The following is a 14,554-nucleotide window of genomic DNA, read 5'->3' as shown; positions in this document are numbered from 1 at the left end:
CTACAATAATGAATAAATAAACCTATTTGGATTTATATTACAAAAGGAACCATACTAAACCATGAAAGCTCGTAAACACTGTTATAATTTAAATATGTATGTGTATATGTTGTATAAGTTACAGACTGTTTCAAATAACAAAAACAAGTCATAACTTTAAGATAATATGAAATTACCATTGAATAAGAAAATCAAAAATAATTTTTTTCCAAGAGCAATCTTGAGTCATCATTTTGGCTTACCAGTATATATCCCTCAAAGCCAGTATAAATCTGTATGCTATTTTTAATCATGAGTCTATTAATGGGCGAAGGGCTTAGTTTTTGGGGCTTAATATTTGTAAGGGATTACTGAAAGTATGATTTTGCGAGACAAGGGAGAGTACAAAACTGTTAAAATTCCATATTTTATTGACGTCCCCTTTAGACATAACGTATTAATTGTTAGTATTTAATTAATTATAGCGTGCGTTATGTAAAGATACTTGCGATACGAAATTAGATTCTGCTCGGAGACTGGTTAAAAACTCAAAAATAAATCTTAAAAAAAATTGATATATTACTCGACCACTATAAATTAAATCATATTTTCTGTACGACACTAGCATTGGCTTTCATTATATAATAGAACCAACACATAACGCCTTGTAACTGATTAATCAATTTGCATGCTAAAAGCCCACACCAAAAAAACGTGTAAAACTTATAACCTACCGTAATTTAATACAATGCAATAATAATAAAAACAATTATTTCGGACGATGATCCATATTAAGTGTTAGTAATAAGTGTGTATACAATTCACATACGGCAAAAGTAGAAGTTCTGAAAAGAGAGACTGAGTTACAAAATACTGTGTAATGTATTCTATCTCATTCTCGTGCCTCAACTTTATTCTATACATTTGTGTTCGTTTCTTTATCGAGTTTCAAATCACAGCGATTCCAAAGAAGTTACACTTCAAAAATAAACCTATTCTAGGCTTAGTAACAATTATAAAAGAATTTTAAATTCACGTCTTCCTGTTAAAGTCGAGTGCTAAAGATGTTGATAGTTAGCAATACACTGCGGTGGATGAAAAATTAAAAGCTTTATAATAGATCCCACTTTACTTTCAAAATTGATGTTCACCCTACAGATATCCTCTCACGATCCGTTAAAGCAAAGCTTACAATGGCTTCAAGTAGAAAGCACAGTGAAACAAACCCAATCGAAATGCGACCGAATAAATTATATCGTTCGGTAATTATGTATTTATTTATATACACACTCATCTAATATACATATATATTTCACGGATGCTATGAATATTATATATTGGTTGCTTACACACAAAATTATAATTAATTTATTTTTTGCATTTTTCATGGCCTAACAACCTTCTACAATGTATAAAGAAGATATTAGAGAAATGCTGAATGATAATGATGAGAAATGATGTGAAAATAGCAATGTTTTTTTTTCTAAATCTGTGTATACAAAATTCAGTTTGAATTCATTTTCAATGGTATAAAATCTCGATATTTAGTTTGAAAAAATTGAATAAAAACAAATTTTAAATCCCTTTTCCAAGTCTCAAAAGAATCAAATAATAAAAAGAGAAAATAAAAATAATTTAGCGAAATCGGTCCAACCGTTCTCGAGTTTTGCGCTTAGCAACACATTCAGCGACTCATTTTTATATTATAGATAAATTGTATTTTATTTCTTGTAAAAATATTCTTGTTGCCTCATTGTACAATTTAAATTAAAAATGAACATAAATATTTAACTGAACAAAAAATATTTGAATTATAAACGATTGTAGGGATTTAAAAGTACACATTATTGTGTCAACATAAATCTCTCAATCTATTCTGAACATATTGAATTATTACAGAATATACTCTCGAAAAAAACTTGAATCAAAATCGATAAATTATTCATAAACTCCAACCGCTCCGCTCGACGAATAAAACAAATATTGTCTGCTTATATGTTTATTAAAAAATTAAAAAAAGTATTTTATAAATAAATATAAAAATTGACTTATACTATTCCGACTTATAATAGTTATATGTCTATTTGTGTGTGACACACAATAATTATATTGAGCGAAGCGTAATTTTTATTATGCAGTTATAAGCTCCTTGAAAATGTTTTTCACTTTTTAAGCTTAACATTTATAATGCTAATCAATTATATCATTATAGAAATATAACTTATATGTTTTAAATGCTATCATATAATACCTATATATCAATCAAGATATGTAAAACTTTCAAATATGACGAAGCCAAATTTTGTTAACTATATTTTAAACCGAGATCATAATAAAGTTATACATATGTTAATTCGCATTTAATTTTGTATCATTTTTAGTTTTTTTATTATATAATAAAACAAAATAAAAAACCATTCACAAACTACAAACGGAATGTGAATATAATAATATTTCGATTTATTTTCTAAAGAGAAAACACAAAACAATGAAATCAAAATGTGAATGACGTAATAATACACACAAGTAAACCAGTCATAATAATATAAACATTATTATGACTGTTACGACAAAAACAACAAAGCAAAAAAGCTTAACTTAAAAACAAGTAAATAAATATTCTTACGATTCATATTATGCAGTCAATCGTTTCAAAAAGTTAAAATAAAATAATTATGAATCCGTTATTGCCATCCCGTTATTATTTTTTGGTACTACCATTATTGTCAAATTGTATATGGTTTCTTACTTTCAAAATTGCACTCATTTTAGATATATCGCAACCTAATAAACTAAAACATGCCTTATTTAAATCCTATACCGTCAAAAAAGTTAATAAGTTTAAAATATTTTATATTATAAAAATAGAAAACAATCACATAGAGCTTGCATTAGAGAGCTACAAAAATCAAAAGGCTAGAAAAGCTTTTTAAGCAAAATAAACGTTCGGTAAACACATACTTAAATTAATTCGAAAAAATGCAAGAAGTTAACAAAGTCATAGGTTCCCAAAGTGTAATACTGCATACCCGCAGTAGTCGATGGTACTATTCAGTAAATACACAGTCACATTCAATGAGCCCCACTAGGGTTTACTGCGGTTTTATAGATTCGTAAACGCAAAAATTACAAAACTTGTTTAACGGAATGCAGATATCGTGGTATAAAAATTGCTAAGACGCCACACAAAAAAATCGAAAGCAAGAAAATTATTTTTCCAAAACTCACGCGATAGCCGTTTCTATTTGAATAATTAATTTATCAATATTCAAGTCGACAATAATAAAGATTAAATGTATCAATTGCATAAAATTTATTGGTTGATTAGTGGATATTACATACTTCTGTCACATACAGGGACAGTTACCGAAAAAGTTTGGAAACCTATGAACTGTTAAATTACTAATTTTATTATTAATAATCCCTTCCTTAATGGTTATAATAGTAAAAATATCACATTGATATTTTATTTAAAAAATGCGGTTAATATCGATTACCCAGACTAATGAAATAATGAATGAAAACAGAGACGATTAAAACAAGCACTACGTACTTCATGTGCTTTTCTGATGATTCCTCGCGTCGGTCGGTGTGGTGCTGGCTTCCGGGCTGCGAGAGAAAATGTGCGTTTCAAAATATGTTTAACAAAATCAAAATCAAAAACAGCTTTTTCAAATAGGCCCCATGAGCACTTTCGAATCGTTTTACAAATTAAAACTTTAAAAATAAATTATTATTTTTGGAAAAATAAAGCTACCACCGATTCGGAAAGTAGATTCTGCTGAACATAAGCACACAGTTGTCTGTTCCAGTGTAAGCAACCTATAAACCCCGGAACAAAAAGCAGATAACTAGAAACACCGCCAATGGGCTTTTTTTTATGTCACTAGGTCGGCAAACAAGCGTACGGCTCACCTGATGGTAAGCGATTACCGTAGCTTATAGACGCCTGCAACACCAGAAGCATCGCAAGCGCGTTACCGACCCAATCCCCAATCCCCCCAGGAGCTCTGGTCACCTTACTCACCAACAGGAACACAATACTGCTTGAAAACAGTATTATTTTGCTGTGATCTTCTGTAAGGTCGAGGTACTACCCCAGTCGGGCTGCTCCATATTTTGAGCAGGAAATTCCTGCTGTGCCCTACCTCAGTTAAGTTTTACTTTTTATTTAAAAATAATCTAGCAACATTCACAAACATAATTATCTAACTTCAAGTCATTTTGGCACGTATTACATATGTGTAAGTAGGTATACGCATGAGCATGTGCGTATGTGTACGTATATATGGCGCATGTGTTCATGTGTGCGTGAATATGTGCTTTAATTTTGTAAATATACCTTACAGATACTGCGCGTGTGTCTGCGAGATACATTAGGAAGCTTTTTTATACTTAAAAAAACTATGCATACATCAAAATCAAATAACATAATATACCTCTTATTAAAGGAGTATTGCGATTAGCAAAATTAGATACAAATTATTCAAAGCACCTTACTAGTGAGCAGCTTGTACTTGACATAAGGAACTATGGATATCCGGTTGTTACTGGCGAAAGCTCGGGTCACTGTCTTCGCCAGATCTCTCCTAGTCAATGCGACTAGTGCTGACGTCTCATCCAGGAACTGGACTGTGATTTGACCTAAAAAAATATTAATTTATTGTACAGCTATCTGTTGGCCGCGGCTTTGTTCGCATATGAATTTTTATTTATTTAGCTTATATGTTATGCTATCAAATGGAATCCATATTTTTAAAGTACTTTCTTAATTAAGCAAATCTATCATTTAGATGTGATTCTATTTTTTTTACTTATCTACAGTTTAAATAAACTATAATATATACATCAATCTCTCTGCCTTTACTGAAGTTTAAAAAAATTATTAAGCGAACTTTATGTAGTAAAGCCTATTATAACATCAATGAATATCTTAATGATAAAAAGGCATGGGATTGAATAAAGCTTGACCAGGCTATGTCTTTGATCTCAATCTGTAAATAGATATAGTTAAAATATAGTGAGCAGCTTGTGTTGGCCCTGATCATTTCATGGTCATACTGTTACTTTTTGTCTTGTTTATGACTTTAAATTTTTAAAAGAGTACCGAGTTTTTTTCCTGCGGCTTTTTTTTCTCTCGGCCTACACTAGGGACATTAGTTTATCTTATTTATTGTAATATTTAATAAAGCCGAGGACATAATAGGAATGTAATGTCTACCAAGACATTAGAAATTTAAATTAACTTAATATTTTGATTATTTCGAATAAGTTAAGGTTGCACATAACACTGGGTATATTACCTAAGTTTGTAATGTACCCAATGTTAAGATATAAATTTTTATTTTATTGTTTTATTTTTTTTTGCTATCTTAACTTTCTTTTATTATTTTCGTTTTTTTTTTAATTTATTTCTATTATTATTCTTGTAAATGACATTATTTTGACTTTCGTTAAGTGTGTATATTACCTTATGAGGAAATAAATGTTTTCATTTCATTTATCTCAAAAGGTTTAGCTACCGTTTTCAACGAAAGAAACCAAGCAGGAAACCAAGTTGGATTTCAACCAATGTACACAAAATCTTAGCAAATTACACGCCTTAAGGCTTAAGCATTTCTGACTACTACATTTATGTATTAGTGAAAACCACATAAAAATTCATTTTCATTTCATTATATATTTATAAATATATCCATATTAAAAATAAAATTTCTCTTACCAAATGCACTGAACAAGTGATTTATGTCGTTCCTCTGCCAATCTTTTGGAAATGTTAAGTGAAAGACATGGTCTCTTGCCGGTGTTGCTGTAAAGAAAACAACTATTAAAGCAAAAAATCACTCCTCACGAAATATCGTGAAATTGGCAAGGAATTTTTTATTTTGCAAGGAAGTTTTTTATTTTGGACATAGGCCTCGAAAAGTTCGCGGCTAAAATGGCGTGAACTCGTGTTTTGCCCATAGTCACCACGCTGGGCAGGCGGGTTGGAAGACGCTGCTGCCCGTCTTCGTCTTGTGTATTTCAAAGCCAGCAGTTTGATGAGCGGTTGTCCACTAAAGAATGATTTTGATAAATTCTACCGCTTATTGGGAGAAAATTCAACCTTTAGGGGGGTAAGAAAAGTTTTAAAATTTGTATCGAAGTCCATAAATGTATGAAACTTTGTTTTGAAGCTACTGATCAAAAACGAGTAAATTCCAGTTTTAGCCTTTGTGAAAATCCTACTCCTAAATGGGTGCAACAGGGATTGACTGGGTTTAATTTGACAATTCATATATGGATTCGTATGGAAACTCATCATTTCTGACGTAGAAGCACTTTTGAAACTTTGGTCTTTTAATCACAAATAAATAAATATGTATTTCAATATTTTTAAAATTCATTATCCAATGATTTTCTCCAAAGGTTTGACTTTTTAGATTGTGCATGAAAGTGGGACTTTTTTTTTAAAAGTAGATACACGAATTTTATTTTTTGACAGCTTTTTTTATAAATATCCACCTTTATTCTAACAACCAGTAAGCTACTGATAAAATAAAAATAAGTATTTTAGTCCTTAGGATTTCTACGTCTCAATATATCTTTAAAAGTTAAAGCCATATTGACATTATTTTTAGCCGTTATACGGCGACTATTATTTGCTGCAAGGAAGACCTAGACGACGCGACGTGATAAAGCCAATTTCTTGTCCCCATTATAAAGAAGAAAGGCCTCGTGAGGACAGACGATGAGCTAAAGTTGAAGCTTCAGTCGATATAGAAAAGGAAGACTTGAGAGATACAGCAGTTTCTCGAGCTAGCAAACTGTGGAAGAAGATGAAAGCATACCCATTGCATTTCGTTAGTTGCGCTGTGATGGTACCTTGGGGTTTTAGTCGTTAAGAGTCTGAAATAGTCCTCTCTCTCTCTCTCTCTTCCTCAGGGCGGAGACTAACCAATGACGATTTCCATATGACAAAAAAGTTAGTATTATCATTTATATTTCATACCGTACTTTCAGTTTTGATAAAAGAAAAGCATAAAGCTTTCAGGACGCGTGCATGGAGATGACGTTCAGTCCAATTTGTGGTACGGCGTTAACGACACAGGATCACTCTAGATAGTACAGTACAGTAAAGTACATTACAGTGCAGTACAGTACAGTACAGTACAGTACATTATAGTACAGTATAGTACATTACAGTACAGTACAGTATGGTATGGTACAGTACAGTACAGTACGGTACGGTACGGTACAGTACAGTACAGTACAGTACAGTACGGTACGTTACGGTACAGTACGGTACGGTACAGTGCAGTACAGTACGGTACGGTACAGTACAGTACAGTACGGTACGGTACAGTACAGTACGGTTCGAGTAGGGCACGTACGCTCCGGGCCGGTGAGGTTGATGTAGGGCGAGTCCTGGTGCGCCGTGCGCGACAGGAACAGCTTGTTGAGGAAGGGCTTGAGCAGCGGCGAGTCGGGCGCCGGCACGCGCGCGCAGCTCTCGCCGCGCATGCGCGCCAGGTGCGCCTGCATGGCCAGGAAGCACAGCCCCGTCACGTACGCGTCGTAGCCCGCCTCGTGCGCCTTCGCGTCCGAGCGCGTGTAGCCGCGCCCCGCCGCGCACTCTGCGCACGCACGCACATTATTATCGATCGGTACACGGAGATCCCACATTAATTGCCAGGAGTTTACATTTTGTGTGTATAAGACCATGACCCTGTGCTAGAAAAGATATATTGGCATAGCTGGGCATTAACTTGCCAAGTTAATATTTCTATCAACAGATTATTTTTTTTATAAACGAAAAAATGATAACAGACTCATTAAATTCCCTTAAATTTTCCAAGTCCTATAATTGTAAATTAATGATGTTAACATTTCTATCAACATATTAACTATTAAATTAACTTTAAAAAATGTTAACAAACTCTTTAACTGCCGTTAAATTTCTCCGAGTCCTCTAATTGTAAATTAACGATACTAGCATTTATATCGACAGATTAACTATTAAGTTAACTTTAAAAAAATGTTAACAGACACATTAACTTCCGCTAAATTTTCTCTAGTCCTTAAGTAATTAATTAATAAAGTTAACATTTCTATCAACTCACACTCTCATTAAATTTCCTAAGTCCATTAAACGTAAATCTTGTACCTACTATTTATTAATAATCGACTACTCGATAGGCAACAACGCGAGTAACAACAGCAACGAGTAGGAACGCTTTTTAAATTCTGTGACTCACAATTAGTCTAAAGAAAGCTCTAAAGTATAAACCTTCAAATGTAAATCTCTAATGTCGTCAAAATGTACCAAGTCACTCACATGCAAAATATAGATCTTAATATTATTTATAAAAACTTATTAATTTAATTTTACTTACCCACTTTTGATAGAGAAAAAGGTGGTTCTGAAAGTGTTGTCAATAAGTGGTGGAGAACACTTGAATTCACCTTGTCTTTGAAGGGCGGTAGACTAGACAAATACTTTGTGTCTAATAACCTGAAACATTAGAATAATATTAATTATGTTATATTACCATAGAATGGTAAAAATTACGACAGAAAAGAGTAACTTCATGTTTCAACATAAAATTATAATCGTCTGGTCTGGATAAATTTCCAAACGAGCTTATGAGAGGAATAGTTGAGTTATAAAGTATAATTTTAATGAATTTTTTCATCGAGATATTAGTTATAGTTCGCGTCATGTAAAAAGAACGCTGGCCTTGAAGCTGCGCAGAAGCGATTTATCGGTCTATTTGGTGGTACGGGGTAGGGGACGGGAGTGTTTATCACATGTCGCATGCTTGCCGGTGTGGTATTGGTTGAACAGTTCGAGTAGTTCGACGTCGACTCAAAATATTATCGCGCACAAAAGTTTTAAATTACAAAATTCTCCATTTACTATTTATTTCACTAAAAACAAATATCAATTTATCATTTTAAAAACATAAAAAACTATTAAGATACGAATATCGAGAGTACAGATAATTAATATTTTTGAATACGACATTTCAATAAGTAAAAAATTTGTTATTGCTTTAGTTTAAAAAAAAATTGTGATTTTGTAAAGTGATAATTATTATACTTATTTAGTCCGAATTATTCACACTTGTATTTCTAGTATTTTTTAATGTACCTACCAATAACCATTATACGAAGCCGCGAGTGAAAAGCCTAATTAAAAAATAAAACAGTAGTACTTGTGCGCGAGTATACCAATGCGCAAACGCAGCCCCTCCAGTTTCTTTCAGCGTTCTTTTTACATGACGCGAACTATACTAGCAACATCCCCAACCAATAGGCATAAATTCAGCATTGTATATAAGAACTTTTATATATTGTTTGAAAGCCAATAAGCCCAAGAATAATATATAAAGTTTGACATTTAAAATATTATTCTTGGCCCCGAAGGGTGTAACATTTTATAGTTACACATTAGGCTATTCCAACTTACCTTGGAAACATACAATGCGCAAACTCTTTAAAAGACTCATAATCAGATGGCAGTGGTTGAAAGAAGTGGTTCAAAGTGTGAAGCAGATCCAAAAGCATATTGTGACCTATTACTAATTTTTCCTGAAAAAAAAAAACATCATTATTAGTTTTGTTTTTTAGCTTTTGTATATAAGTATATGATTTTTATTATTATTAATAAACCTAAAATTCTCTCTTCATATCATATGCTTAAGAGATAAGTTTTTCTCACTTCCTAAATTGCTGAGCCAGTTTCATTGTCATTCATGTCATATGACATAATTATGATTATGACACCGCGTTGGTGCAACGGTTACAGCCATGGATCGTATATATATATATATATATATAGGTGTTTGTGCAGTCCTTGTGGGTCTCCCCACCGTGCCTCGGAGAGCACGTTAAGCCGTCAGCCCCGGTTGTTGTCATGTACACCTGATAGCGATCGTTACTCATAGTAGGGAATATATCCGCCAACCCGCATTGGAGCAGCGTGGTGGATTAAGCTCTGATCCTTCTCCTGCATGGGGAAAGAGGCATGGTCCCATTTGAATTTGAGCAAGATTTGGTTTATTGTTTTTATGTTATCCTTCATAATTTGTATTGTACTTACACACATTGATGTTAATTAAAGTATGTTTCTTTTTTTTTGAGTACAAACAATTATTGTATAATAAAATCAGTACATATCATTAACTTACCGATTGACTTATCATTCGAGCGACCTTCGAAAATCCAACAGCATCTTCAAATTCTTCCCATTCTTTTTCTTTCTTCTGTGTGTCTCGAGCCTTACTATCGTTAGGAGATGTTAACCGACTCACTTTTAATACCCTGAACAGATGTACTGCTTACATTATTGTCAATAAATATTAACTGGTCAACTTATTTGATAACATTCGTAAAATTTAGAATACTCAGCCATAATATTAAAATATTATTTTACATTTTCTATCTGTTTAATTGCAATAGGATATAAATTATAACTAAAACTAACTAACTAAACCAAAAATAATATTCTAAAACTAACTAACTTAAACTAATAATAGTCTGTTTTCTTTATTTAATTACCACTATACATTCATACATCGATGCCCCGCAGTAGGATATTACAGACGGAAGTGATGCCATATTATAAAGTCTTGACATAGAAGTTAAGTTCAATTAAGTAACGAAACAAGTTACTAAAACAAACTTCATATACATAAAAGTATTGAAGCTTTTGTAATACAACAATAGTTCTATAAATAGCTAATCTCCCGTTGTACACGTTACGTACCTTGCACCATCCCACATCCTACTAAAGCGCTGCTTTACATATTGTAAAATTAAGATAAAATAAAAAGGAATGACATTAAAAAACTGTATGTGATAGTATACGAGGTGTGTAATGTATATAGCCCATTAGCTGGACCTGTTTTCACCGTTGCAAGTACCAATCGAATTGCTTAGGTGTAAAAAGTAGGCTGCATTTATCCCTCTCTTTTGTTTATAATGCTACAGAAAGAATTTAAGAGTGCAATTTAAAAACGTCTAACCATTTAACAAACTCTCTGACTTGTAATATTTATTCTATTATGACAAAATAAATACTGTACTTTGTGTCAAAATTTTAAATTTATTTTTTACATTACATAATCTTGAATGCCTCCCATGAAATTGGTATTGAAAAGTTTTTTTTTTGTCAGAATTCAAAAGAAACATGAAGTAGAAGAAGTTTAAGAGAGCAACTTAGCTAAAATAAATCTTACATTACCTATCCTTATTTTCTAAAACCTTAGTTTCAACAAAAGCCTCATTTTTGAACCGGGAACCAAGTTCTTGGAACAGAAGTCGCCTCACAAATGCATTGCATTTATCAATTTCTATTTCCTCTTCAGTGCCGTCTTTTAAAAATTCCCGAACTTTCTTACTGTAAATTAATAATTATTTCAAAGTAACATTTTATAAATTAATTATAATTATGGAAGAAAAATCAATGTTAGTAAAATATTTAAATATGTAATTTTATAATATGTATGTCTCTTTAGTAAGTTAAAAAATCCTACATATAGTTGTATGTTGTAAAAATCCTACGTATAGTGTTCAAGAATCAAACAACTCACAAATACCCAAAATTACATTTGTACAGCTTATAATAATTTTTAACAGGAGTGAGGAGTAGATCTATCACTGTACTAGCAAAAATCAGTTTCTATGACCTCCACACTTATTCATTGTCTAAAAAAATTATACCACATGAGTAAAGCCAAGAAGTTCTAGAACTGGATAATTTTAATAATATTCATATCAATAAATTAAAAAACGTAATAGAAGACTTACCAAATATCCTCAATCTGATTCCTGTGCTCTTCTGGTATAGTGATAGCATCATTCTCGCTGTTAAGAATTCTGTTTTGTCTTTCAGTCAAGTTCTCTCGCAGCCTTGTTTCAATGGGTTCTGTCATATATGAAATACCTAAAACATTTATTATTATTATATTACGCTTCAGCCTGTAATACCCCTACTGGGCATAGGCCTCTTTCCCCATATAGGAGGAGGATCAGAGCTTAATCCACCACGCTGCTCCAATCCGGGTTGGCAGATATATTCCCTACTACGAGTAGCAATCGCTAGCAGGTGTATATGATATTAACATGCTCTCCGAGGCACGGTGGGGAGACCCACAAGAACTGCACAAACACCCAGACCACTGCAAACACCTGTATGGCCAATACAAATGTTTGTCATGTGCGGGGATCGAACCTGATCAAAATATTATTATATTACAAACCATATAATAAAAATTAATGTTAATGCTATTATTGTATGTCATTTTGTCCTTAAAATAAAAGAATGCAAGCATATCTAATAATAAAAGTTTATAGACTTCCAAAACCTATATTACTTATATTTTACTACTTATGCCTGTATGAAATTTAATCATATTTATACCAAAAGTGACAAATAATATATGTACCGTAGGTTGGGAAACACGCAAATGCCTTGCATACAACATACATGTATGGGCAATACAAATATTTGTCTTGATCCAAAATAAAAATATATAATAAAACATTACCCTCTTTGATTAGCTTGTTAAAGTCAAACCCCTGGGACGCCAAAAAATCTAAACTAGAACTTTGACACAAAAACATTTTTTCTGGGCCAGGACGACCGCGCGGGAACAAGTAGAAGTTGTAGGCATCGTTTTTATAGTTTTTTTCCAAGTCATCCCAATAAAAAGCGCAGAGACCGTATTGTATTAATAAGAAATCCGATGCTCCATTCAATAACGTTGTATAGTATTCTTGTGGGGTATCAAAAATAGACACGTCTCTGCCGTTTATTAAACCCGTAAATTCTGTATCTATTACCAAGAAATCCGCTTTATCAATAGACGCACTTATTAAAGGTAAAGTTTCTTTAAAATCTGAAAAATATAAAATTTTTAACGATTAGGACGAGTGTCTTTTTTTTTAAAGGTTGTTCACCTTTTTCACAAAGTTACTTACTTTTTCGAGTTACCTCCATCGTTAGAAATACTTAAAACCATATATTCAGTTGTAATATTTATATTTCTCATATAATACACTCTTTTTGATTGTAAATAATATTGAACTAAATCGATCGATCAACACTGGGCACAAATAGAGACACGAAAAAGTATCGATACTTTGTGGTATCGAGTACGTTTCCATTCGATATCGATATTTTTGTACTCGATGCTTTGCGTTCGATAATTTTACTCAATGAGTGTTTTTAGCAGGTATCGAATAAGAAATCAAGTTTTAAATGGGTAATCTTAGAAATTATTCATTTAAAACTTGCGACCTTATAGCTTATGTTTATGGTTATGGCAACACCATCTAGTTCACTCGTTCTGAACCACGGTCTTATTCACCTTGGTCTTAGGGTGAAATTACACGGTTCACTTTTGTCTTTCAATTTGGATGAAGCAACCAAATTGATCCATGTAAACTTATAAGTGAATCATTCAATGTCATTGAATGTTGTCGTTCTACGGCGTTGAAAGAATTGAACATGCTCAATATTTTCACTTTTAGCGTTCAATCTTCAACGCGGTTGAATGAGAAATGAATGTGTAAACACGAGAATTGAACACGATTTGCAATTTCATTCTTGCGGGCAAAGCATCCCTCATCATAGTATTTTCTTTCTGAATTAACGGTGTAACCATTGTAAGAAGTTCATCAAATTTTGCTTCATTCTTGCGAAGATGATTGAGGTATGCATCTGGATCGTCTTCTGCCAATTCTCTCAATAGACGGTTTGACGCTCCTAAGGCTTGCCTTCTTAATACCCATGATCGCACCCACCAACGACGGCGTTTCCTTAGCTTCTTTTTCGATAATTCTTTTATTAAATGATCACATATTATTGCAACTCCTAAACGTACGACCTCATTCGACGACATCTTTCGAAGAATATGTGTTGAACAGTTCATTTTCCAGATACCGTGTAAACAGCATTCCTTTCATTTCTGCTCCATTCAACCAAAGTGATTCAATTTGGTTGAACCGTGTATTTTCACCTTTATTGTTATTACACGGGTCGGAAAACTAGTCGTTGGCTTAATGATTAAAAGCCGCCAGAACCATGAGTGGCATGACGATCGCTTAGTGCATAAGACCGTGGTGCTGTGCAACGAAGACAGAATAGCATTCTGTCACTTTTTCTATCACATGTCACGCATTTATGTTTTAAAATATAACCAATTACAGTGAAAAGTCAGTTAATATAACCAATACAATGAAACGTCACTCAATATAACCAATCGCAATGAAGAACATCATTAAATATAACCAATTACAATGAAGATCGGCACAGCACCACGTGACGGCACAAAGCGATAGTACTGACAACAGCAACGAATGAAACGTTATGAACGAATGAAAAGTTAGACATTTCGTACTAATCTCTCACCATTGAAATTGGGTTTAGTGTTCTGAGCTGTGAAATAAGACCGTGACTATCGTCCGTAAAGTAACTTTACAGAGAACCAATTTTTTTTCGATACTACTCATGAGTACAGTATCGATATTTTCTATTCGATACCCTGTTCCGAGGCAAAAAACACAAGTAGAGAGAGACAATACGGAT

General features: G+C 32.8%; 1 protein-coding gene across 1 annotated transcript in view; it reads right to left on the bottom strand.

Annotated features, from left to right (window-relative positions):
- The window catches only part of LOC123657042 (poly(A)-specific ribonuclease PARN-like), a 29,266-nt gene extending 16,174 nt beyond the window's left edge, over positions 1-13,092 (bottom strand). Inside the window, exons 1-11 of the mRNA XM_045592640.1 lie at positions 12,946-13,092; positions 12,513-12,863; positions 11,773-11,908; positions 11,207-11,362; positions 10,152-10,284; positions 9,431-9,552; positions 8,355-8,473; positions 7,353-7,595; positions 5,702-5,788; positions 4,475-4,623; positions 3,533-3,588 (exon numbers count right to left, since the gene is read on the bottom strand). Coding sequence (XP_045448596.1) covers positions 3,533-3,588; positions 4,475-4,623; positions 5,702-5,788; positions 7,353-7,595; positions 8,355-8,473; positions 9,431-9,552; positions 10,152-10,284; positions 11,207-11,362; positions 11,773-11,908; positions 12,513-12,863; positions 12,946-12,964 — 1,571 coding nt within the window. The 5' untranslated portion in view covers positions 12,965-13,092. The remainder of the gene's footprint in view (positions 1-3,532; positions 3,589-4,474; positions 4,624-5,701; positions 5,789-7,352; positions 7,596-8,354; positions 8,474-9,430; positions 9,553-10,151; positions 10,285-11,206; positions 11,363-11,772; positions 11,909-12,512; positions 12,864-12,945) is intronic.
- Between the last annotated feature and the right edge of the window lie 1,462 nt (positions 13,093-14,554).

The sequence above is a fragment of the Melitaea cinxia genome, chromosome 10, assembly GCF_905220565.1.
Source record: "Melitaea cinxia chromosome 10, ilMelCinx1.1, whole genome shotgun sequence".
NCBI classification, from domain to species: domain Eukaryota; kingdom Metazoa; phylum Arthropoda; class Insecta; order Lepidoptera; family Nymphalidae; genus Melitaea; species Melitaea cinxia.
This window is presented reverse-complemented; position numbering and strand designations above follow the sequence as displayed.